This window comes from Talpa occidentalis, unplaced genomic scaffold (genome assembly GCF_014898055.3).
Source record: "Talpa occidentalis isolate TD23 unplaced genomic scaffold, MPIMG_talOcc4v2.1 talOcc4.7, whole genome shotgun sequence".
Classification (NCBI taxonomy): Eukaryota; Metazoa; Chordata; class Mammalia; order Eulipotyphla; family Talpidae; genus Talpa; species Talpa occidentalis.
Window position 1 is genome coordinate 70742691 of NW_023605083.1, and position 26887 is coordinate 70769577.

Genomic DNA, 26887 nt, shown 5'->3' on the forward strand with positions numbered 1-26887 from the left:
AAGAGAACCAGCAGCAGCCGGGCAGGCGTGATAAATGCAAATTCTCCACCCCCACCCCGTAATACTGAATCCAAAAATCTGTGTTTTCACAAGCCCTCATCTTGATCCTATGCAGGGCCAGCTTGCAAGCCCCTGGTGTAGGGGTGAGGCCTGGAGCCCCTCCTGAGCCTCAGTCTCTTCATGTGTCAATAGGGCGAGGCTTATGGCAGTGGCCTCCATAAAGAAAATGCATTTCCATAAAGGAAATGAGATGAGTATGGGAATCTGCCTGGCACAGAGTTTAAGCCCAGCAATCCCCTCACTCATTCATCAGACCAACTTTTGAGGGTCAGCTACCACACTGTTCTGTGATAGCAGAGATTCAGCTATGCACCCAAAGATGCCTGACTCCATCTGGGAGGAGACAGGAGACATAGACATAGGTAAGGGGAATTCATTCTCAAGGTCACTTGAAACACGAATGCCAAACTTAGGATTTTTACTTGAAATGTTTCTGTTAAGTTTCTACAACAAAGCCATAGGATCTTTGTGATTCCGGTGCCTCCAGGGCCACCTGACCACTGCTCTCCAGGTCCCCTTTGGTCCCAGGCTGGCTGCTGGAGGATGGGCTGCATGGAGGGCCAGCGCCCACCCCACTCCTGCGGCAGGGTGAGCCTTGGAGGAGCTGCAGTGGAAGGCAGCAGCAGGAGGCCCTCTTCTGGGGTGGAGGGGCTGAGGCCCCAGCTGCCTAGAGAGGGCCTGGCGCTGGCCAGGAGAAGGCGCTGGGAGCGAAGCCCTGCGTGTTTGGAATGCGGCGCCCTCAATGCATTCCATATGACTGCGGTGCTGGCACTGGGCCTGCCAGAGGGGACGGAGCCAGGGGATGGGCCTTGCCTGGCAGCAGCTGCAAGCCTGTTAGGCCCTTGTGCGCCCCTGGCTGTGAGATGTACATTTATTGTCTGTCTCCCCCAACCCCCTGCATCGGGATGCTGACCTCTGATGATCCTAACGGGTACCAAGCCAGGAATGAAGCAGATGTGAGGGGGATCTGATGAGGGAACACCTAATAAATGGCTTCTCAGTAGAGGCCTTTAGGGAGGATTCTCCCCCTTAAAAAGAGCCAGTGCACAAGCCCCCGAGCACTCAGTTTCAGCCACTATGGGTGGGAACCTTCTGTGCGCCAGGGCCTTCTGTGTGCACCCCCAGCAAGCCCTCATAACCCCACTGGTCAGGGACCCTGGTATTTAGCTTGTCCAGGTAATGACAATGGACTTAAAGCTGGTCATGTGACTTGCCCAAGGTCTCACAGCCAGCAGGGAGGCAGTGAGCACCTGAAACCAGGCTATAGACACCAGGTCCAGTGCTCCAGCTATCCAGCTCCAGAGGGAGGGGACTACCGGGAAAGCTTTAATTTCCAACCTCCCCAACTATACCCCCTGCCCTCCACCCCACCCCACACTCCTCCTTCTTTCCTCACTGGGACTGGGAGTTATCAAGATTCAAATTAAGAAAACAAAGTATAGAAATCTCCAGCAAACTCTTCTTTTAAACGTCACTGAGTTGTAATTGACAGATAAAATCATCAGAGGTTTTGAACTTTCAGATTTAAGGGAGCATGATTGCCTTAGAGAGGAAAGTCTGTGATTGTCAGGTGACTCACATCATATGACCACAGCACCGTCCTTGATTAATAGGCTCTCTGGGTACAAACCTCCAGTTAAAACCAGGAAGCCAATAAGGATGTCATTACATTATTTAACATTGAACTGAAAGTTTTAGCCATTGCAATAAGGTTGGAAGCAAGGAGGGAGTGGGAAAAGAAAAGAAGTAATCTTAAGGATTCTGGAATTGGAGTTTATACTATTGATTTTACTTAATATTTGTAGTAGCTCAACAAGGTAGATGGTTATTGGATATATTTGCATTTTTTCCATTTTTTCCTTCTAAGGGAATTGAAGTTCTTAGATAAGTCACTTGTTCGTTTGCCCACCAAATAGTCCTTTTTACTGCTATTGAAAAGGAGACAAAATTATGCTGATTTAAATAGCATCTGTCCATCTTGAAAACCAAAAGCATGCAGTGTAAAGCTGCTAGAATAAGTGAATTCAGGAAAGCAATTGGTTTCACCTGAAACTGGTTGAAACCAGTAAAACCAGTTCTGGCTGAAACCAACTCTACCAGCTTGAACTGGTTTTATTCAGTTTGAGCTGGTTTTATCCAGTCATAACCAGTTAGAATAGGATTTAACCAGTCAGAACCACTTTTATTAGGTCAGAACTGGTTTGAACCAGTTTGATCCAGTCAAAACTGGATTTATCTGGTAAGTCAGTTTTATCCAGTCAGAACTGGTTTGAGCTGGTCAAAACCGGTTTTATCCTCCAGTTCAAATAGATTTGAACCGGTTTTAGCCAGTCAGAACTGACTAGAACATGTTTTAACCAGTCATAAACAGTTTTATTCCAACAGAACTGGTTGTAATCAGTTTTCTCTGGTCAGAACTGTTCTGAACCTTTTTAACTGCTGAGAGCTGGTTCGAGTCCATTAGAACTGCACTGAAGCAGTCAGAAGGATTTTAACTGGTTTTATCCAATCATATCTGGTTTGAATGTGTTTTGACCACTCTGAACCAGCCAGGTCAGCCAAGCCAGAAATTGTTTGGCAAAACTCAGTTCTGACTGCCTCAAAGTGGATGAAACTGGTTTTGACTTGTTCAAGCAAATGAAACCAAAAACAACTGATGCTGAAACCAACTGACACTGGATCCAACTGGCTCAAAAAGGCTGAAATTGTTTGAATTGTTCAAATGAACTGAAACTGAAACCAACTGACACTGGCTATGACCAGTTCAAGCCAGCTGAAACTGGTTCAGACCAGCTCAAGCCGGTTGAAACCAACTAAAACTGGCTTGAGCCAGTTTCAACTAGCTGAAACCGGTTCCAACTCATTCAAACTGGCTGAAACCAGTTCTTACCCATTCAAACTGGCTCTAACCGGCTGAAGCTGGCTCAAATTGGTTCCAACTCGTCCAAAAGTGGCTTAGACCAATTCCAACCTGTTCAAACCAAATGAAACCTGTTCAAACTGACTGAAGCCGGTTCTAACTGGTTCAAACTGGTTTGGCAAAAGCCAGTTCTGCCTGGTTTGAAAGGGCTGAAACCAGTTCTGACTTGTTCAAGCAAATGAAACCTAAACCAATTGACACTGAAAACAACTGACACTGGGTCTGACTGGCTCAAAATGTCTGAAACCATTTCTGATTTGTACAAATGAACTGAAACTGAAACCAACCAACACTGGCTGAAACCAGTTCTGACTGGTTCAAACTGACTGAAACCAACTGAAACCGGTTTGGATTTATTACAACCATCTGAAACCAGTTCCAACTGTTTTTGACCAGTTCAAACCAGCTGAAATTGTTCCCAACTAGCTCAAACTAGTTCCAACCAGTTTGGCAAAAACCAGTTCTGACTGCCTCAAAATGGCTGAAACCAATTGAAACCAGCTGACATTGGATCCAACTGGCTCAAAATGACTGAAATCTTTCCGGACTTCTTCAAATGAACTGAAACTGAAACCAAACGAAACTGGTTCTGACCAGTTCAAACTGGTTTGGCAAAAACTGGTTCTGACTGCTTTAAAATGGCTGACACCAGTTCTTTTTCAAAGCAAATGAAAGCAAAGCAAACTGAAACTGAAACCAACTGACACTTGTTCCAACTGACTCAAAATGGCCGAAACTGCTTCTGACTTGTTCAAATGAACTGAAACTGAAACCAACTGAAATCAACTGACACTGGCTCTGACTGTGTCAAACCAACTGAAACCGTTTCCAACTGGCTGAAACTGTTTCTGACTAGTTCAAACCAGCTGAAACTGGTTCAGTTTGGCTTGAACCAGTTCAAACCGGTTCCAACTGGTTCAAGCTGGCTGAAACCTGTTTTGAGTGGTTCTGACTGGTTCAAACTGCTTTGTAAAAAACTGGTTTGGACTGCCTCAAAACAGCTGAAATCTATTCTGACTTGTTGAGAGCAAAAAGTGTGTGGATTTTTTATTATTCTGATCTACTTCATTAGATGATGTCACCTCTACATCCTGAAACTAAGCTTCATCAGCCTAACAATACCTTTCAAGTCAGGTCTCTCTTACTTAGTACACTCTCCAAAATATAAGCAGCCCCTCGGGCAAGGCCATGCTTTTCAGGGGCAGGGCTAGGCTTTTGGGAGGAGGGCCTAGACTCTGCCACTCTGCCTCCTCCTGAGACCTGGCCTGGACTTCATCAAAACAAACACACAAATAATGATCACATTTACTTGCCAGACTGTTGAGATGCTTGCTTACATGCCCTGAAAGACCTCTAAGACATGAGTCCAGTTCTCCAAGATCCCTCCTTGGCAGGGAGATGGCAGTTTTGGGGCTGGCCCCCACCCAGAAGACTTATGAGGCAGCTGTGCTGAGGCAGCCAGAGCGGTTGCTAAAAATAAGTCTTGTCTAGCAGGACTGGCGGATCATCAGGGCTCATCCCAGGTGGATGGGAGTGGGGAACGTGGGGGCCGGGACCCTCACCCACCACCAGGGTGCCCCGCTTGTAGTTACCCATCCCTGACTATAACACAGTGAGAGGGGCCTACCCCCACTATCCAAGACTAGTGCAAACCTGACACAAGCTACATCAGAAATTCTAAATTGTCTAGATTGACATTTAAAAAAAGAAACAGGTAAAAATAATTTTAATTATTTATTATATTTACTCAATCTAACATATCGAAATGCTTCTCATTTCAACATGTCATCAGTAGAAAGATATAAATAAATTCTCTTCTTTGTATGGTCTTCAGAACATGGTGCACATCTTCGACTTAGGGCACCTCTCCAATTGGAGTAACCACATTTCAAGTGCGGTATTTGTTTTTAACTGTTGCTGTAATATAATACTATAAACTTAATGGCTAATAGTGCACACACGGTCTCTGAATTCTGGAGTTCAGAAGCGTGAAATGAGTCCTAAGGGGCAAACCAAGGCGTGGGCAGGGCTGTGTTCCTTTGGGAGGGGAGCCTCCAGGGGAGAATTCCTTTCTGGTCTTTTCTAGCTTCTAGAGGTGGCAGCCTGCATCCCCTCCAACTGTTCCTTCCTCTGGTTTTTTTTGCAGTCACCTCCTCCCTCTGCTTAGCTGACTAAATCGACTCTGACTCTTTTTTCCCTCCTCTTCTGAGGACTCTTGTGATTTCATTGGGTCCACCTGTGTCCAGGCTCCTGTCCCCTCTCAAGATCCTTCATAATCCATGTCAGGGGGCCTGTTCACAGGGTATGGACACTGGCGCCATTATTCAGCTGACCACACATGCCCACTGCCACACGTTTGCAGCCACCATCCTGGACAGCGCAGTTCATGATGACAAGCAGAGTTAGCCTGACTTCCAAGTGGGACCTCAGGCATGTCACTTTCCTTCTCTGTACCTCAGTTTCTCCATCTGAATGGAGTGGTAATAATTTCAGCCTTGGCTTTGGCATCATAAGACCCAAGTGTAGATCTTGAGTCCACCCCTTATTTGGAGTGGTCTTGAGCAGGCTAATTTCTTTTTTTTTTTTTGGTTTCTCAGTCTGTGCCCATAAGAAAGGGCTCCTGGTAGAATGTTATCATGGATGTTAAGTGACGACAGGTGAGCAGAAAGCCATGCTGGCAGCTTTATAGTCTATGGGACTTCTGAAGACCTCCGGAGCAGGTAGAGGCAGCAAAGATGTCTTCTCTATACTCAAATGCAGAAGCACAGGGACATCATGCTTGGCCCCAGGCTAGGTCTCGTTTTCTGATATCCAGCTGCCCCCTCACCTCCATGCTCAGAAATGCCAGCCTGGGAGAGCAGGCAGGACTGAGGACCCATTTTATAAATGAAACCTCTGAGGCCTGAGGAGTTAAGTGGCTCTTGGCCTCAGCAAGTAGAAGGAGAGTGAGCTACAGGGAAGGTGGTGGGAGACAGCTGAGGTCCTGATCTGGAGCCCTGGGCAGCAGTGTGAAATCTCAGGGATTCTGGAGAATCAGGGAGGGTCCCTGCTAGACATGGCTGTGGGAAGCCTCGTGGCAAGAAGACAAGCATGGGCCACAGTGGGCATCACAGGTAGGCAGAGGGCCTCGGGATTTTCTTTCTTCCATCTTCTGTGGGGCAGCTCTGCTAGGGTTCATGGACCCCAGTAAGGGAAGCAGGTTGGCGCAGCTCTCCCCATTATATAAAGGAGACTCAGGTGGAGGGGTGTTCCTGCCAGTACCTGGCATGGGAGTAATGGCTGGACTAGTACCATCACCGAGACCTCAGCCGTGGCTTTTCTGTCCTTGACTCAGGTACGTCCAACTCCCATTACCATCACATCAGGAGACTATGGAAAAGATCTTTAAAATTTTTTTCTTGGTTCTATATATTTAAAAGGGCAACCTCTGCGAGTGGGCCTCCGAGCAGTTAACCAGAGAAGTGAATAACTTGGTTCACTGAGGTCCTGGGAGTCTGGACATACCAAAGGTAGGGCCTCCAGGCAGGGAGAGTGGAGGGCTGGTGCCCCCTCCTCCTCTGCACCTTCTGGCCGCCCCTGGGAGCTCGGTAACCTGGCTTCCCCTGGAAGAGGTAAGGGAAACTGGGGATGCCCTTCCATGTTGGAGAAGCTGAACTGAAGGCCCAAGGTGGGGGCCAGCACTGCCCACCTATGGGACTGAGAGTGAGTGAGGAACCCAGTAGGAATGAGCCTCCTGAATGTTTCTGAACCCTGCAGCCCTATCCCCTCCTCCACCAGGGCCAGGAGGCCTAGCACTAGACACTTTCTGGGCTGGAAGGGACCCTCAAGGCCTTCAAATCCCCAACTCCCAATGTGATGCCCCTTACCCCCAGTGCATCCCTCTGGTTCTCTCTGTTCACTTCCAGTGGCAGGGAACTCGGTCGGTACAGGTCAGGACAGCCAGCATTCATGCTACACCCTGTCCTTTCTACCCCCTGACCCTGGGCCTGAGCAGGAAGAGGGCAACTTGTTTCCAGTTCTCCTTGGTAGCCCCGCAGTGATCTTCCCATCTGGAGGCCACCTTCACTCAGGTTCCACATCCCCAACTCACCATCCATGCCCTAAGCCAAGTCTCCATGGCCTCCCCATCTTGGTCAGAGTCCATTTCATGATGCCCAGCTGGAGCGGCTCCCGGGTACGTGGTCAGTGCAGAGAGCAACTGTCCAGCCATGGCTTCTGGCTGGACCCCTTGATTTTGTGGGTCCTGCCCAAGGTCCTCCACCCTAACTGATAGTGGCCATAGTCATCCTGTCAGTCCTGCTCAGGTCGTGCCAGCCCACTGCCGTGCCCCAGCATGCTGGCGCCAAGGGCAGATGTCTGTCATCCTGCAGACCCTGCAGCCTGAGCAGTGCTCCCTCTGGGTCAGGTGCACCCACCCACCCCTGCCCTAAGTACTTGTCTCCACAATGCACTTGAGGAACATGGCATCGTCCTTCACGTAGGCATGCTTGGGCGACTGCAGCCGGTTGAGGGGGAAGAAGAGCGGGCAGCCGCTGGCCACGTTGGTCTCACTCTGGGGCCGCTGGAAGGATGCTGAGCTCAGGTCAGGCCGGAAGGCGTCGATGGCGTGCTCACGGTTGTTCTGGTCTAGCAGCATGAAGGTGACCTGCAGGCAGGGCAGGTGGGAAGTCAGGCCTGGGTGGTGGCAGCAGGGCTTGGAGTCAGCATACTTGGGCTCAGAGCGGGGTCTGGGTCTAAAACAGGCTGAATTTTGGCCCTTCTTGTGGCCGTGTGGGGCTATCTGCTTGCTTCTCTTTTTCTGATAATGCTGCTAGTTCAGGTGACACCTGGCACCTCCTCCAGTTTTCCTTCTCACCCCACCTGAATTTCATTGCCACGTGCCTTCCAGGGGGTGTGAATCCAGGCATTTCAGCCCCAGGACTTGGCGCAAGGCCAGAGGGAGTCTTGGCCATTCAACACCAACTCAGTCTCTTGTTTCATAAAGGGGAGACTGATCATGAGAGGGGATCAAGGGCTTGCCTTGGTCACATGGCCAGTTCACGCCTAAAGCGGGACCTGAATCATATTTCCCCCTGGGACCCTTCCCTGCTTACCTTGTTCCGGAAAGGCCATGGCAACAGGGCATCATACTCCCCTCTCATGATCACGATGAACAGCGACAGGTGGGTCCTCTTTCCTGCCCCGTCCCCATTCAGGTAGAGCCTCAGACACAGCTTGTAGCCGTACTTGGCAGTGTAGAAAGCTGAAATGTGCAAGGCGGGGTCAGCTCAGAGGCAGCTGCACCTCGCAGAAGAGGAGACTAGGAGTGGGGTTAGGCACTCAAAATTCAGCTCAAAATTTCTCAGCTCAAAACTGAGAAATCTGGGGTGGGGCCAGCATTCTTCTGCTATCTAGTGCATAGAAGAGGACACCTGGCCTGGTAGTTGTCAACTGGCCAGGCCCACCTCAGGAGTTTCTGCTGAAACTTTGCATTTCAAACATTTGCAGGGGATGGTGCTGCTGCTGGGACCACACTTTTGATGGAACCAACCTACTTTCTGTAGTTGGGACACCCAACTCAGCGAGGGCAGCAGTAGCCTTGCCTCACCGTGGGCACAAAGCCCGGACTAGAGGCCAGACCTCCCACCCTTCAACACTGATTATTTCCACAGTCCTAGACAGGACAGTGTTGGGTCTCCCAAGGTTGGGGGCGAGGGGACGGATGGCTGACAGTTCTGGTGACCACCCTTGACCAAGGCCTCTCAGGGCTGAAGTTCAGCAGCCTGTGGGCTCTCCCCCTGGGTTATCAGGGTAGGGGGTGCCAGCAGCAGCGACCTCCAGGCCACATTTGGGAGGGACTGAATGGGGATGGGTGTGTGGGCTAGCAGGAAGGGGCAAAGGAGGGACCAGCTGACAGTCTGACTCAACTCTGCCTCTTACATATTTTCTGGTAGACCAGAAAGCCAGAGCCACTCACTTTTCCCTTTTTGAAAAAGTGAGGAGAAAAAGCCTACTCCTGGGAGGTGAGGTCACCCCATGAAGGGGCTGTCCCTGCTCCTGAGGAAAAGGGCCTGGCTTTGGATCAGCCTGGTCTGCAGCGCAGGGTCAATCCTCCTCGATAAAGTCAGGAGGTGGAGGAGAAATAATCCAGCCCTGCAGGTCCTGGAGCCATCAGAGGAGATGATGGGCAGGACAGGCATGAAGCTGGGGCCCAGGGAGGGGTCCTGAAAATTGCCATCTGTAGAAACCCTCCCTAATGACCTGTTTACTCAGACACAGGGAGTGAGGCAGGGGAAGGACAGGCAGGACTGAGCCTCTTGTGCACAAACAGACACACTGTTATATAAACAGACACCAGTAGGAGAAATATGTGCTGAGTAATTATACTGTGTCAGGGGCAGGGGCCCAGCACAAAATAACTTTACACAGTGCTCACGCTGACGTCATCTCCACTTATTTCAGATCACTGGCTGCCAAGGGCAGGGCCCCGCACATCATCGTGAAATCCTCCTCCATGCCCTCTCATTGGCACAAGCTTCGGAGGATGTGACAGTGCTCAGGGAGGGAGAAAGGGAGCCTGTTCACATAGCCCGGGCTCTACGCGGCTGAGCAGAGCTGGGCATGTGCGGCCCCACAGGTTGCTGGCTGTGGAGGTGGCGTGTGTGGATACCAAGTGGACCCAGCCAGGCTGTCAGAGTCGGCTGCTCACCCACCTGGTTTTCTACTTCCGCTGGGGACCTGCCTTCCCCATCCCCTGACAGTGGTCTTGGTGTCCCTGGGAGGTGCTACCTGGAGAGAAGAGGCTGACGGTCCTGCCACATGCTGACTCGTGGCACCGCCTGGTGACATTGGTGATCTTCCACAGGAAGGTGCCATCGAAGGTGGCCTCCTCCATGAGGCGCAGGCTCTGCTCCAGCTTGTCCAGGGCCTCATCTTTCTGGGCCAGGGTCTGCTGCAAGTCCACCACCTGTGGGGAGGCCCATTCAGCGAGGGTCGCCAAACCCAGCTTGGGGTGGGGTCTAGACAGTGGAATATGGAAACAGATGCCTCCCTGAGCACATCTCCCACAGGCCCGTATAGCTGCCTGTGCACATGCTGCTGGAATTCCTTTTCCTTCCTTTTCCCTGGTCAGCATCTACTCACCAGTCAGGAATCTGTCTCACAGAGCCCTTCCTCTGGGAAGCCTTTACCCACTGCCCTGGCTCAGCTTGGTCTCTCACTTATGTTCTTTCAGACCCTTTACAACAGTTTTAGGAGAGAGATTTTCTTGCCTTTCTTACCAGATGGTTACCCCCAGCAAGGGCTCAGCCCAGGCTTGTTTTTTTCCTGCCTTGCATAGTGCCCAGCACTGCTGTCAGAATAGAGCCAGGATACTTGTTGCTGAAGAGACAGGTGCTGGCCTCAGGGAGCCCATTTCATACATGGACAAGATCGCATAAACAAGGCTTTACTCAGTCACTCAAAGCCAACACTTTTGGTAGGTTCCCCACTGATGGTTGAAAGAATACAAATGCATTCTTGTGTGTGCTCAGGTAGGAAGTCAGGAATGAAAGTGAGCTATCCTTAAAGAAAACTCAATCCCTAATTTTACTGATGAGGAAGTTGAAGTCTTGAGAAGGAAAGGGACTGGCTGAGACCTACATATCAAGCTAGTGGTTGTGCTGCAATTGAAGTCCATACCTAATCCAATATGAGACAGTGATATAATGCTGCTACGGCAAAACAAGCAACATTATCATGGTGACTGGCTATATTAAGAAAAATATAAACTCCAGAACAAAGGAGAAGACAGTGCAGCTCAGTCAAGAACTTTCAGATAAGTGGATTATCTGGAGTTGGCTGGGACTTTTAGAGACTGAGGCAGAGCATACAAAGATAGTGAAATAGCATGCGCTGATGAAGGGGTGAAGTCATCAGGGGTGTTTAGTCTAAAGAAAGAAGTACTCGGGCCTCCTGGGTGGCGCAGGCGGTTGAACGCCGCACTGTGACGCTGTCCGCAGCCTCTGCAGCGTGGGTTTGATCCCGGCCAGCCAGCGAGAATCCCACATGGCGTGGCAGACCTCTCCTGTCTCACCCGCTGCTCCCCTCAGCAGTGTATTTTGTCAGTCTGCTTGTTCTGTTCCCCGCTCTGTCTCTAGTGAATCCTCTCACCCTCCCGCACATCTGGCCTGTACCCCAGTTCTTGTATAAATAAATCTTTTTTTTTTTTTTTTAAAAAGAAGTACTCATGACTGCTTACCTCTGAAGGAATTCCATGCAGACTAGAAGACACATTTACTTTTTGTGCCCTGAGAAGCAGGAGCAGGAACAACGCAGGGAAGATACAGAGAGACTGAATTTATTATTATTATTATTATTTTTTTGCATGGAAGAACTGGGGTGTAGGCCAGAGGTGTGGGGGGTGAGAGGATTCACCAGAGACAGAGTGGGGAATGCAACAGGTGGACCTACTGAAATGCACTGCTGAGGGGAGCAGTGGGTGAGACATGAGAGGTCTGTTATGCCATATGTGTGTTAGCTCCCTGGCTGGAGATCGAACTCACACGGTAGTGGAGACAGTGCTGAGACTTAACCCCTAGGCCATCAGGGAGGCCTGAGAGACTGACTTTAGCTTAGTATAAGGAATAACTTTCTAAGAGTGAAAATGTTCAGCATTAGAATGAGATATTTGGGGAGGAAGTAGCCTCTGTTGAGTTCAACCAAAGGAACTTAAGTACTGGGTGTGGGCAGGGTGGGAGGTGATAACCTTGACTATAACTTTTGACTCTGCCCTTCCTAGAAGGTCCTGGGACATAGGAGAGAGGCATTTGGATGGCAAAGTCTGCTCTGAGCTGAGAGAAAGGGGACCCCCTGAACTGAGCTGGAAGGTACACTTGCCTCCCATGCTCACCTTCTGTTCCAAGCTCAGGATGTGTTCGCGGTCTAGCTGGCTCTGGTGGATGGAGGCAGCCAGGGCTAGGTGGGAGGCCTCTACCTCCTTGTTGAGGACGGCGACAATGTTCTCAAACACACGCAGCTTTCCCTCCAGTTCCACCAAAAGCTTCTCCTTCATGAAGTGCTGGAGGACCAGCTCGTCCTGGCTTTCAGAGCAGGGTGCCCTGTAGCAGTCCACCTCCAGGTCCCCAGCCACCTCCACAGCTGCCTGCAGCTGCAGGTCTGACAGATTGCGCTCTAGGGTCATGGGCCCCGATCCTAGGCCAGAGCCCAGATGGGCCTTCCACTGTTTCGCGAACTCCAACAGTAGGTTTAGGTGGGAGGCCTGGGAGGTGGCCTCATGCTCCTCCATGAACTTTGGACTCCCCTGCCGAGAGAGTGTGGCTTGTCAGAACAAACAGAGTAGGTAAGGGGAGAAGTGTGAGCTGTGGAGAGTCTTACCTCCTAAGGCTGTCAAGGAAAGTCAGATCCTTCCACCCTGCTGCCCAGAGGCAGCAGGAGGGCTTCAGAGGAGGGCCCTGGCATGGGGCAGGCCCACAGTGAGCCACGTGCTGCTCCTCCAGAGCAACAACCCCACTCTGTCTTTAGCTCAGTGATTCAGGACCATGGAGAGAGGCATGGGGGGGGTCATCATTTTAGTGATGCTTCACCAACACCCACGTGAGTCATTAAGAACTTCCATGAATATGGCGATATTTTGAACAGTGTGACTTTTTGCTTCTGAAAAATCACTAATGTAAGTGACATCTAGAGGGCAGGCTTGATATCATGGGAAAATCATGGAAAGGAATGGGGAGGTCCAAAGGTCTGGGAGTGTACTGAGTGGATCTCCTCTCTCACGCTCAGGCACTTACCTTGAAGGAGCAGCCAACACTTGCAAAGGAACACTTAACTCCAGCTTCCACCACGTCAGGGTGATCCTGAAAATAATAGCAATGTCACCAGATGTCATCCGGGTCCCATTGGCCACTAACAGTGCTCTCTGTAAAGCACCAGGACCCCTCAGGGCATAAAGCCTGCGCCACAACTACACTTGCTCCTCCCTCTGCCTGGCTCACTCCTTTCCACCCTTCGACCTTCAGCCCTTCTCTGGCCTTCCTGCAAAACAGGATCAGGGGCCCTGTCTGCTGTGGTCCCGGACAGCATTGCTTCTCCTTCAGGATACGTTATGCCCAGTCCCATAATCATCATTCACTTTGGTTATCCTCACTGGTCTGAGAAGTGGGAGGCTCATGACTGTTCCCAGTGTCAAGGATGGTGCCTGGCACCAAGGAGATACTTAGAACATGCCAACCACATGAGAGAACCCCTCCTTCACCCTGAAGCCCATCAGGACTCTCCTTGCAAGTCCTAGCTACAGCCCTCCTTGGCAATCCATCCTCAACTGAGGCACTGTCGCCCTGCACTGTGTCCCCGCCAGATCATGCACAGACTGAAGCCAGGGATAGATGGTCTCAGTGCTCTTTTTGCAACTTGATAATACTGGTAACCTAGTTATGAGTCTGAGGGGTTTAAAAATGCTTTCATGCTCATTGTTCTTCCTAGGGTGCTTAACAGTGAGCAAGGCAGGGTGGGTTGCTTGTTGCCATTTTACTAAAGAAGAAACTGAGGCTCAGAGAGGGGAAGGGATTTTCCCAAAGAGGAACAGCTAGGGAGCAGCACAGCCTCACAGCTCTTCCCACACTGACCTCCATCTCTTATCAAGGGTAAAGCCCCTGGGAGACTGGGAGAAACTTTATTCTATAACATCTATCTGGGAAAGGACTTGCATCCAGATCACATAAAAAACTCTTACAACTCATTAATAAGACAAACAAGCTAATATAAAATGGATACAATTTGAACAGTCACTGGACAAAAGGAGACACATGGATGACAAATAGGCTGATGAAAAGATGCTTAGCACCACCAGCCATCAGAGAAACGCACATTATAGCTGTGATGAACTACCACTGTCCATTCACTAGATGGCTAAAATTTCAAAAGTGACAGCATCAACTCCAGGTGAGAGTGAAGAAACCAGAACAGAAGGTTGGTAGTGGAAATGCAGGGTGGTAGAGCCACTTCGGAAAAACCCGTGGAGGTGGCTTATAAGGAGAGATCATACTTACACAATAACTTACCTATAAACCATGCTCACAAAGTCACCATACAACCCACCGTACAACCCACGACAAAATCCCACCATATAACCTAGGAATTCACCCAAGAAAATGCAAACATATGCCCACATGCGTATGTGTGAGTGCTCAGAGCAGCTTCATCCCCAACAGCAACAGTTTGGAAGCAAACCAAACAGCCATCAAATGGATGAACAGACTGTGGTCTATCTAAACTACAGGACATTACTCAGCAATCAAAGCAACTAAAACACTAATATACTCAACAGGGAGGAGCTTCAAGAACATTTACATTGAAAGAATCAGACACAAAAGAGTCCAGACTACATATTTTCATTCTTATGAGATGCTAGAAAGGACAGAGCTATTGTGGCAGTGCAGCTCCCAGGCAACTTGGGGCTGCAGTGCGGGAGTCTGACAGGACATGCGGGCACATGGAAACTTTTCTAGTATAGAAACTCACTCACCGTCTTGACTGTGGTGGTGGTCACATGATCGTACAGTTACTGCTGTTCAGCTACCCGTGCACTTAAAACAAGTGAATTTTATTGCATATTAAAAAATCTTGATTTCCCTAGGGATTTTCTTTAAAGAATCATCTCAAGGGATGATGTGAAGTGAGAGCTGGATGCAAGGAGAGGAGGACAGAGGTCTTTTGAGCTGAGCACAAAGTCACACCAGTTATTATTCTTTAAAGTAAAATGAGCAAGGGCTGTGGGTTTAATGAGAACAGTTGGTTTGGGACACAGCACAGCCCAGCAGAGGGTTACCCCCTCGCTCAGGCTTCAGGCACAAGTTGTTCCCAGCAAAGAACAGAAAACAGATGTTTTACGGGGTAGAGGGCGGCCTTGCAGGGAGACGGTCTGGCTTTGGGGAGTGTGAAGTGTCGCAGCCTCTCCCCGCAGAGAGCTTCCCAGTGCACAGGAGCACGAAGGGCCTGCTGCTGGGTGTGCGCCCGGTTCCTGGGTGACCTCCTAGGGGGACCTCCTGGCCTTAACACTCACTAAAAGTCCAGGATTGGAATCCCCTATAATTCTAAGAGTATCAGCTTGAAGTGAGAGTCCTGGGAAGGGTAAAAGAACTAAGGGTGGAATTCCAAACACCACCCAGCAGCTGAGCCTCGCTGCTCTCCTGTCTGGGAGGGTAGAGACTATTATGTAGTGGAAGATGCTATGGATGGAGGGTCACTCTTCTTATGACGTGTGTGCAGCTATGGGCTGCAAGCACTGACAAGAGGAGGGGGAGGGGTGACCTAAGAGGCCTTCTGAGGCCCAGCTGGCCAGCCAGGCTGCCCTTCTTCCCGTCAGCAGTTACTCACTCTCTCCTTAACAGTGCTACCTGGGGTGAGAGCGTGAGCTCTGAAGCCCATTTCGGTCCTGTCACACAATGGCTGAATAATAACTAGCACAGCTGTATAATAATAATATACATAATATATATAATAATAATAATAATGAATAATAAGTAGCACTGGGGGAGTGATTAGCCTCCCCATGTCTGAGTTTCTTCATCTGCAAAATGGGAATAATTATAGTGGTTCTCCACATAGGATTATTGTGAGAATTAAGTGAGATGCTGATATTGTTGCTGTTAACAAAACACCACAAACCTGATGGCTGAAGACAACTGTTCAGGGAGGCAGGGCAGGAAGGGCTTCACCTTAATACAAATGGGAAGACAGAGCAGGCGGCTCACAGAAGTCACACTGCCCTTTCGTCATTGAGGACCTGACTGAATCTAGTCTTCTATCCCCTCTGGGGATCTTTCCAGGGTTGCTACATCTCCCCACTTGTGTAAGCACTGCCCCACAGGGCTCACAGAACCACGAGGAGGAGGTGGGGACTTCTGAGCTCAGAAGCAGAGCTCAGGTTGGATGGTAACTTGCGTGAGATGCAAATTGGGGGCACAGGCAAGGCTGAGCATAGGGGCCGGTACTTCCTTTGGACTGGGGAGTCCCTGCTTTACCGAAGGGCAGCCTCACCTGAGAGCCAGGGATCAGGGGGCCCTGAGAGAAAATCGGGACTGGGTTGCTGAGGAAGAACGAGGGCTCTGTCCTGGGCCCAGGCTGGTATACGTCTGCTGCCACAGAGGTCCCTGTGTGAATGGCCTCAGAAAGTGCTAAAAATAAAATCTGCAGTGGAATTTCCTCTGAGGAGGAAACAGAAAACAAAATCTCACCCTGGAAGGAACACTCATCCTTCTGTCCGTGTCTGAGACGTCTAGGGGTGTGGTGTTCTAGGGGTGTGGTGTTCCTGGCCACCCTGCTTACCTAGGTCCTTTGGGACAGGGTCCCTGCAGGAGGCCCCCACGCAGGCAGCAAGCACTTAGAGAATGTGAGCAGGAAGAGGGGCCAGGAGCTCGAGCACCGCTTCTGGGAAGCCGCTGCACACACAGCCACACCACTGGGCTGGGCTGAGAGGCTGGACTAGGTCTGAATGCCCTGAAAAGGTATTTTAATCGAGACTCATTGGTGCCACTTCCACGGAGGACTCCTCAGTGACAGGGAGGACCCACCCTGTCAGTGTGCCTTTGCCTGCCAGTTCCTGTCCTCCTCTGTCACTGGGTCAGGCTCCTTTCTGGCAATCTCTGCCCAGCTCAACTGCCACTTTCTCCAGAAGTCCTGCCTGGTTTTCCTAATAGGAAGTAGTCTCCTCATTCCTCACCCACTGGGTGGGTTCCCATGCTGGCTATCATTCTAACCTGCATAAGACATACGGAGATGACCCAGCATTTGGAAGCAGCATCAAGGAGAAAATGTCACCAGGCCAGGCGGCTCTGCCTCCTCCTTCCTGTGTGACTTCGGCTGGGGATGCCTCCTCACCGATCCTCCACATGTTACCCATGGGTGAAAACAGGGATATCACTACCACCCATGACACTGGTTGACAAGGTTCCAGATGCAACTGTCAAGCTCAGCAGTGTAAGGGTTCAGAGATTCACTTCTAGGATCACATGTCAAAGGATACAGATAACTGGGAGCACAGATAGCCCCAACACACCGCAACTGGGTTGACTCCAGAGGGGCGTGGTCAGCATCTTCCCACAGACACAGGATTGCCTCTGGGGACAGGATATTGGCTGACCTGCCTTTGGTGGCCCCAAGGCGGCCAGACATGAGCTCAGTATACAGATGGACAGGAAAACAGTGAAGCAGTCAGTGCTTTGGGGCACAGGGTAATGAGCTCCTGGCCCTGGATGGACATAAAGCCACCTGGCAGGAATCCAGCACAGAACGGAAACTGGACAAGACAGCTGACTTCCTGTCCTTTTCTGATTCGAGAATAAGTTAAGGCATTATTGAAAGCTACTGGCATCACATGCCAGCTTACTTCTCACCTTCTGGCCTTAAAGGGAAGAGTGAGAAATGATCCCATTTGCAGGGTCGTGGGCAGACAGCACAGACTGGTATTTTCTAGACGTTGGATTGTTCCCACTTCTACAGGAAGGTCACTCCAGGGAAGAACCAGGTCAACAGTAATCGTTTAATATCTGCTTCTTACATTAGCTAATTGGCCCAGCACTTCTCAAAGAGAGATTAATGGAACCAAGTCAGAGGATGAGGATGGATATCTAAGCAGATGGCCTGGGGAGCACGGGAAAGATGAGCAAGAGCCTCTGGCTTCACTCTGCTGGGCTCCAGCTGGGCCTCCTGCCCACCACCACGTTCCAGATCCCCACTTGCACAGACAAACTTCGGAATACCACGTGTGCGGAGTGCTGACTTATAATCAGCCGTTTCACTTTGGCCAAAAGTCCCCCAAAATCCCCCTCTCAGGCAGGAGCCAGAGTATTCCCTGATCATCCTACCACATAGCTTTGTGCAGAAGGCAGATCACTGGCTCAGTCTTCCCCCCAGCTTTCCCCTGGGGGTGCAGTGATGAACCCACCAGGTGGAAAAACCGGGGTGAGGGAGGCCTGCCTGTATCCAAAAGGCCTCGGCCCCCAAATGTAAGCGGCATCCTCCTCCTACCCTGAGGCCTATTAATTCCACCATTAGTCACACCAATTGGTTTGAGGTATCAAAGTTCAAACTGTGCTGTGAAGGACACCAGGAGTCCCCAGAGTCCCTCAGGGGCTGGGGCAGGAGAAAGAATTTGGATAACTGAGAGGAGGGGGTTGCCAGGCACACCTTTAATTCAAATGCTTTGACTTTCATCTGATCTCACATAAGGATGAAAAACTAAAATCATTAGATTAAGGGATATTAAAAATCTCTTATTTGTATTATCTAACATCTGTTCAATGATGGCATGTTGATTTTGTGAAGCGGCAAGAATGGCCCGTGTTAAAAACACTAGCCCCAGAGCACTGAAGCACCTGTGCCCTCCCTGTGCGGGGGCATGGGCCCACAGAGAACATCATGGCTCTGCTCCTTCCTCTTGGCTGGCCCCCCAAGACGCCCAATCAGGAAGGTTCGGGAAGTGGTTCCATGGATCAGTTTATCGTATGAACTCCTAGCACACCTTAGAGTGTAAAGTTCCTGGAAAATGCATTTGATCCTGATTCCTTTTCCCCTGCAGGCTGTTGGAGGAAGAGCTGCTGAGAAGGGGACCTCAAAACCAGCTCAGAGTGGCTTAGACAGGAAATTCCCCCAAGTCTGATGGAGAGGTCAGAGTAGAGATGGGGAAGGAGGTGTGAACACTGGTCCAACAGATGGTGGGGGGGGGGGGGAAGCCACCCTGCCTGCCACTGACTGTCAATGTGGATATCCTGTGATGACCTTGCAGAGACATCTTAGCTTCTTTTTACAAATGGCCACACAGGCACAGGAGTCATGTCAGCCACGGAATGAACTCTACAGAGCCATCCCTGGACACAGGCTCCTGGGTCCTGGGCCTGTTAGGTGCAAGAGAGGGGGTTTTGTCTGAAAGAAGTTGAATGCATTACAGAGCAGACAAATGAGGGTGACAGAGCAGTGAGGCCTGGTCACTGGGGAGCTTCTCACTGACACTCCCCTAGGGGTATCAAGACCCTGAGAGAAAAATGAAGGGATTAGACCTAGAATATTGGATTTTTGTTTTGTTTTGTTTTGTAAATTGGGGGACTAACATAGATTGCCATCTTGTAATTTTACTAAGGTTTTACCAAAAAATCATCATCAACTATCACTGCCATTTAATTTATAAAAGACATGCACAGGAAGATACACATACTCTCAGAATACAGGTTGATTCAATAAATGGAAAGAATTTGCAATAAATAGAAAGGACTCACTACAGTTTCCTTATTTTTATAATTCTGACATAAACTGGTGATGGATCAGTTCTGGGTGGCATGTGGCAACCTCTTGGTTGGACAGATGACCTATGAGGGTCCTTCCAACCCCAGGGGGGGCTGGGGTGTTAAACAGGGTGCCTGAGAATGTCTCTTTGGTCCCTTGAGCTTCGAGAGCTCTCTTATTTCTGGAAGCATAGCTGGGCAAAGCCCAAGAGATGAGCTGAGAATGACTTCTGCTTGCCTGCAGACAGACAGGACAGAAAGAACTGTCTAGGTTAAGAGTTGGCTACCTTTTTCTGCCAAGAGCCTGATGTAAACATTTTTGGCTTTTGGGTCTGTTGCAGCTACTCATTTCACTCTTGTAGGATGAAAATGGCCAACTACCATACAGCAACAAGTGGGCTGTGGCTGTGTGCTGATAAAGCTCTATGGGCACGAAGTTTGAATTTCCTATCATTTGCATGAATCACATACTATCATTCTTCTTTTGATTTTTTTTAACCATCAAAAAATTCAAAAACTATTCTTAGCCATTCAAAAACAGGTGGCAAGCTGGATTTGTAGCAGTTGGAGCCTGAGCCTAGACTGCTTTCTCACCCTGAGTCTGTCACAGATCAGCCACGTGGCTCTGGGCAAGTTGCTGCAGCACTGTGACCATCAGTCTCTTCATGACTAAGAAACTGAAAAAACCCAATTCAGTCCAGACTCATAACAAGGTGGGGGGTACCTGCCACGGGCTGTATGCGCAGCTGCCTGCTTGACTTCAACCTTCACAAATGGAGAAAGTGGACAAATATCCTTTCTCGGTTGTGTCAACATACCTTCTCCTGAGACAGAAGGCTGCCCGGGCTCACCGACAGGGAGTCGTCCCCTCTGCATTTGGAACAGATCTGATCCTTACAGTTCCTGGGAATACATGAACAAATTCCACTGAGGGGGGGCATTCATGACTCCCCAGCACCAGCCTGCATGCTGGTTCCAAAAGCTCAGCCCTTGCCCAGGGTAACAGCTGCTATATGTGACATCAGCGCCAACAATCCTGCACCCACCATTCCCAACCCTCGAGGGCATGGGGCACCCAAAGCTTTTCTGTAGTTTGCAGTAAGTTTCTTCAGCAGTCAAACCTGCCCTAAATAAGGCTATTACAGACCTTATTTATCCCATTTGGTGGAACATCTCATTGCAGAAATATTAACATGCTTGACTATAAGGTGCTGCCCCAACCCCTGCTGGAAGAATTATTAATACAACAGCAATACACTGATTGCTTCTCTAAAATCTAAAATAAATTCTGAATTCCCAAACACATCAGACCCAGGGGTTCAAGTAAGGGATTGTGGACGGGTGACTATATTTGTTTTTTCCAGGTTCCTCTATTTAGTTTCAGTCTTTTATTTTTAGTCATCACAGATGATTGTGGCCTCTTAGAAGGAGGGGTCCTGGAGATCACCCAGCTGGGGTGCTTCACTGGGGCTGGTGTCAGACTGACTGGTAACACAGGGATCTATGCTTCTTTGAAGCTCCTGAGAACGAATGACCCGGAGTGAGTCACCAAGGAGGCCCATTTTACAGCTGAGGGAGTGGGGCCTCAGGGCACGTAAGGACTGGCCAAGGGGCAGTGATTCTGAGCACAGCTGGAGTTCTGGACAGAACTCTTCAGGCTGGTCCCTGCCACATCCAGTTGGCTCCTCCCCCTTCTCTGCCAGGTCTCAGAAGAATGGGCAGGGAAGCCAGGAGACCATTGCAAATCCCAAGATGAGCAATGGGCTTAGGGGGAAAACCAGTCAAGTTTTGCTCTGACCCTTCCACCACTTGCCCCTCCGCCTCACTCAGCCTCACCCCACCCCCATCACCAAATTTGACATTCTTACTGACCTGATTCAGTTTTCCCACCTCCTTAAGCTGTAAAACCCCAAGCAAAGGTCACTCTGGGGCACGTGGCAGTTTAAGAACATAATTGCCAGGAAATGGACCTGGGGCAAGCTGATGGTCTCTCCTCATTAGGCCTCAGTGTCCTCATCTGTGAAATAGGAAACTAGTAATGCCTGCCCTTCCAGGTTCTTCTGCGGGCCCAAGGATAGAGAGCCGGGCACACAGTCGGTGGTTAGTAGTCGGTGAGATGCTAATGGTTGTATTAAAATATACCCCTCTGAGTTATTTATGTTTAAGTATAAATATATAAATGTTACTATATCATATACAATGTATTACATATTTTATATACATACAAAATTTCAGTCAATATGGGTCATAGACATATGTTCATATATAAGTACAGCTATATACACATATATGCATTTTTATATATTATAAAATATATTTATTGAAAATACATACATATATTTTCCCCTTTAAAAAGGTCGACAGCAAACAGTATGAGTTTGGGTAATATTCAGAAGGAGATATATTTGCATACCAGTTTGTCATTTACCAAGGGAGTTTACATTCATTATTGCAAGAATGTTTTTTGAATATTCTTGGTTGGGCTTTATAACAATCCTGGGAGGTAGAAAATAGCTTTACAGGCATTTCACAAACAAGGAAGCTGAGGCGTGGAGAGGTTAAGCAATCTGCACCAAGTAGCCAGCTGGGCCTAGAGTGGCCCCCTCTGCCCTGGACAGCAATCTGCTGGGAGGGGGAGGGGCTGTCACCTTTCTGAGCCTGTGTCTCCTCATGCCCATAGTCAGAAAGGGCAGCATCAAGCACTACCGGGGAAAGGATGTGGGAACTGAGGCCCAGAGAGGTGCAGTCACCAGTTCCTGTCACCCTGCTTTCCGTGGGGGTCCCTCCCTGGCACCTTCTAACCCACCCTTTGCTCTACGGTCCCCTCACCTCACGTTCTCAGAGAGACAGGTGGTGCAGCGGAGGGCCCTGGACGAGGATGGGTCCTGGCAGACAGCGGGGGGGCATCCAAAGGGAAACTCATTCTCATCAGGGGCCAGGCGGGGGCTGCTGGCTGAACCAGAGGCCATCCTGGGGTCCTAGCTTGCTCAGGCGGCCGGTCCAAGCTCTTCGGAGCAGGGCACCAGCCCGTGGATCCTCTGCTAAGAAGAGATGAGTGCTGGTTGGGCTGCCCTCCTGGCGAGAGGGCGTCTGATGACTTTATCTTCTTCTCTCTGGCTTGTGTGGTTCAACGTCACAGCTGAGTCACAGCAGGGATGGGACAGGAATTACCCTTTGTGGTGAAAAAAAAAAATCCCCTGGATGGGGCCTGAAGGCTCTAGGAGTGTCCAGTCATTCTTTAGTGAGAGAGCAAGAGAGCACATCAGGGAGGAAAAAGAACCATGTCACTGCCTTTCAGGAACTAGCTAGTGTTTCCCCAGCAGAGAATCTGGGGCTCCCGCCAGCTTCCTCCACCTCCTCCCAGGGGGCACTCTGCAGAGAGCCACAGCTGGTGACTCGCCTGAGCTCCCCGGGACCTCGGAGCAGCCTAGAGAAATCTCGGAGGAGGTGCTGACCTCCCTGGTGGAAATTCCCCAGGGTTCTGGAGGCAAGTCCAAAAATGCAAGTTCCAGGCACATTAGCTCTTTCCTGTCCAGAGTGTCCCAGGTAATAAACACTTCCTCTCCGTGGTTCTTTGGTTACCCCATCTGTAAAAACAGGAATTTAACAGGTGGTTTCTAAGATTCTAAGATTCAGGGACAGGGATGGAAGCAATCAGAGGCAGCAGGGAGGTCTCCACTGGCCCAGCCTCATCGCTTGTGGCAATGACATGGGGCCCTGCCTGCCTTTGAAGTCCAAGACCTCAGGACCATGGCTTGCTCAGGGTCCTTCCCCACGGTTCCACTCAGGAAGTCATAGGTGGCTACACGGTTGGGTCAGGCGTCACCACTTCCCTACCCCGAGGAGACCAGAGCTCTAAATAAATAAAAGGTCACAGGGAGTTAGTCTCAGCGGCCCAATGGGGCACAGATCCACAGCCACGTGGGAACGATGGCCCTGGCATGTCTACTTGGTGCCAAGCAAGGTTTTCCTTCTGGATCCTCAGAGCAACTGCCAGCTATTCTGCAGCCACATAAGGCTCAGAGCAGCAAACTGTCTGGTCCAAAGTCACACAGGCCCTGGTGGGGGAGCAGATTAATTCTGTTTCTCTGCCTGTACAAGGCAGCCTGGTAGAGCCCACAGAGACCCGGATGGAGGGCTGAGCTTCCAGCCTCCATTTTCTTAACTATCAGATGGAAATGATGATCCCTGCACATCTTTCTATCCTACTGGGTTGCATTTTACAAACTCTCAGTGGCTCAAACCACAGGCTTTGAGACATTTCAGCTCGGACAGCCCTGAGCTGGGGTCCTGAGTCTACCACTTACTAGCTATGGGTCCTTAAGTGCTCTGAACCCGTTTCTGCATCTGTGAAACGGGGTAACAGTAGTACCCACATCATCTGACTGCTGTGATGCTAACCGAAATGAAAGGCAGACAAGAAGCACAGTCTAAGGGAAGGGCTCGGAAGACAGTGACACTGGATTCTGGCCATGGCCACAGAGCCTCAACACGAAAGGACAAATATGGCAAATTATGCTGGTATAATATTTTCCCATTCATCAACTGCACTTGAGGCCCACAAGTGGACAAGGCAGATCAGATGTTGTTCTCTGACCCTAGATAATTACAACTGCTGCTCTTAACCTGGAAGATACTGGGGCTGCCCTCAGCTGCTCACAAAGAGGGCATGGCACTCCAGTGCTGAGGTCTAAGTCAGGACCTCCACCCTCAACTGAGCAAGTCCTGACCCGGCCCTCTCAGCAAATGACCTTGAGACCTACGTCAGGGAAAAGACCACCTCAGAAAGACATTTAACTGTTTACCTCACAACTGCACCCCCGCTCACACCCCCACCTGTTCTCTCCAACCCTGGCTTGGCATAGACAAGGCACCCAAGTCTTCTCCCTGTCCACATTCTGGGTCCCTTTCTCTTTCTTCTGTCATAAATGACTCTTTTCCCCCCCAGTTCCTTCCTATCAACATCAAAATATGTCAACCTGCTCTGATAATAAGTGAAAAATGAAAGTGGTGCCTTTTAATGCTGCTAGGTATTTCACTGGCATCACCTCATCTAGCCTTCACATGGACCCTCATCATCCCCCTTGTACAGGTGACGGATGTGAGGCTCAGAGACATTAAGAGACTTGCCCAAGATATCACGGATAGTGAATGAGGACTCCTGAACCCCAGCCTGTGGTCTAACCACACATGCTGCTGTAGCTCTTCGCTTTCACCCTTAATTCCTCTCTGGCAAGCACCTCTCTCCTCATTTGAACAGTTTCCAGAAAGGATAGTCCACACAGGCTAACTCTCCATTTCTGAACTAGAACTTCCTTTAGGTTTTCCCAGTCCAGGTTGACAAAAGCCCTGGGCCCTCCCAGTTTCTATGGCCCTCCTTCCAGAACCTGCTCCTTCCCTTGGTTTCCCATATTCCCTCCCAGTCTCCCTTCCACACCCCCACAGCCCCCCACCCTTCTCTAGCTGCGCCTTGACCTCTCTCTTCCATTCTTAACTTTCATCGGATTCATCTCTGTGACTCCACCTGCGGGGTTCCACACACGCGTACCCCCATCTCCCAGGCTTCCACTTGTCCTTAGGGGCGCATCTAGACCACATCTCACGTTCCCTGGGCGTTTCCGCGGGCCACTCCCTGGATGGGGTTGGGCGCCCGTCTTCAAAATCCCGCCTGCAAGAGCACAGCCTCCCGCCCTCGGCGATACCTGCTGCCCACCTGTACCCCCGCGACCGCCCCCCGCCCCCAGCTCCGTCCAAGCGCCCTCGAGGGCAGGTGACGGCCGCGGGCCACCACAGCACACCTGCCCGGGCGTGCGCGGCGCCGCGAGCCGAGCAGCGGCCGCGCCTGGCAAGGATGCGTGAACTCCGGGGTGACCCCGCGCCGGCTAGCGGGGCTGGGGCCGCGAGTTCGGGGGCGGGCTCTACGGCGGAGACTTCCAGTCCCAGGCCGCGCGCGGGGAGCCCTGCACTGGGGAGTCCCCGCCTGAGCGAGCCGGACCCGGGCGTCGGGGGACACGCGGAGGCTGGGAAACTGCCAGCGGTCCTGGGGCGCGGTGGGGCGCGCGTGGGGGGTGGGGTGCCGCGCAACCAACCTCGGCGCGGCCGCCTCGCCGCTCCCCGCCGCCCGGCCCAGCGCTTCCGGCGGGGCGTCGGGGACGTGGCCCGGCGGCGGAAGCCGGGGAGGGCGGCGCCGGGGAGGGCCGGGGCCCGGGCGGCTCCGGGGTGGGGGGCGGGGGCGGCGCGCGCGCGCGGGGAAACTGAGGCCCGGGGCGGGGTCTACGGCGGAGCCCGCTCGGGTCTCCCTCGGGGGTCCCCCGCCACACTCCACCCCTGTCCTCCCCGCGCGGCCCTGGTGCAGGTGAAGGTCTCGGGAAAGTGTTCCCCGAATAAGGGGATACAGCCCGGGACGCGGGCCTCCAGCAGCCCCGACCACCTGCAGTCCCGCCTGGGGTGGGTGACCAGTGGCAAAGCCCGTCTTCCCTGCCTTGGGGTCCCACCAAGAGCCTGGGAAGGTACCGGGCTGGCCCAAACTTCCTGGCTCGGCGTGACCAGCGGCGATGGTCGCCCAGGTCGCTGTGCTTTTACACAGTGGGCATTTTAAAGAAGGATTTCTGCTTTCAGAACACACGCGGCACTCAGTCACTTATTCCTATGAAATTGTTGTCTCTGTTCGTCAAAGTAGTTAGGGAATTTAGTGTTGGGATAGAATTTTTCACAGATAACCTTTATTTTTAGGAATTTGGTTCCGTTTCTATCAGACCTCTCAGATCCGCTGCAAAGTGAGGTGAGGCAGGAGGGAGGCGGGCCACTTTGCTGGTGGTGTTTTGTTTTAATTACTCAGAGGCACTCATTAAATTCTCTTCATGTGAGAGGGTCCCAGTTTTGGTCTTGAGAGCCAACTGCCATTGGGAACTGCCTTTTTACTTCTTTGGTCTTGTTTGTTTAAACCTGGGATGCACTTAAACCTCTTAACCATCCAATGAGAGCTTCCTCCAGAATCTGAGGGGAGTCCTAGTTAACCCCTAGGCCTGGGGACCCCACCCAGAGGGCAGATGCCTGGTCTCTGACTAGTAGAAGGGTTCAGGATTCCAAGCATTCTGTGGGGCCTTTAAATTCTAAGAGAAAAAGATTCACAATTCTGAGTCTCTGACTTAAAAATTCATTGGTTCTCAGTCCACTGCACGGAGGAGTTGGGGTCTGTCAGAGTTATGCTCTGGGCCTACCCCTGTCCCACCCACCCCTTCCTCTCTGCCTCCAGCCAGTGTAAGTGATAAGGACAGGCCACCTGATTCACTCTCTTCATGTGCCACATCCTGTTTTCAGATTAATGAGCTCATTTGGTGGAAATTTACCAAGGGAAATAGTTTAATTTTGGAAAGTACCAAAAACTTATTAGTAGTCACTCAGTTTAATTTGGGGGGCTCATGAAATAGAGGGGGCATCACCGGAGGAACTCTGAGCACTCAGGGCAGGGCAGAGCAGCAGAAGTTGAAAGTCAAGCCCAGTGAGGCTGAACCTGACTCAGAAAGGAAATGAAACCCCTCGGAGACCACTCATCTCTACCAAAAAAAAAAAAAAAAGTAGAAAATTTTTTTTTCTAAAAATACATTTAAAAAGAATAGTCCATCTGGTTAGGACTCAGGCCTGGTGGCCTTAG

The 26887-nt window shown here is 50.7% G+C and overlaps 1 protein-coding gene across 1 annotated transcript; it reads right to left on the reverse strand.

Moving 5' to 3' along the window:
- Window positions 1-4715: 4715 nt before the first annotated feature.
- TRAF1 (TNF receptor associated factor 1) lies at window positions 4716-25359 on the reverse strand. The gene is made up of 8 exons (XM_037492393.2): window positions 25323-25359; window positions 22063-22820; window positions 20052-20136; window positions 12748-12813; window positions 11850-12260; window positions 9749-9926; window positions 8074-8222; window positions 4716-7625 (listed from the first exon to the last, which is right to left on the reverse strand). Exons 2-8 carry the CDS (start codon window positions 22200-22202, stop codon window positions 7407-7409), a joined length of 1248 nt encoding a protein of 415 aa, XP_037348290.1. The 5' UTR covers window positions 22203-22820; window positions 25323-25359; the 3' UTR covers window positions 4716-7406.
- Window positions 25360-26887: the final 1528 nt, after the last annotated feature.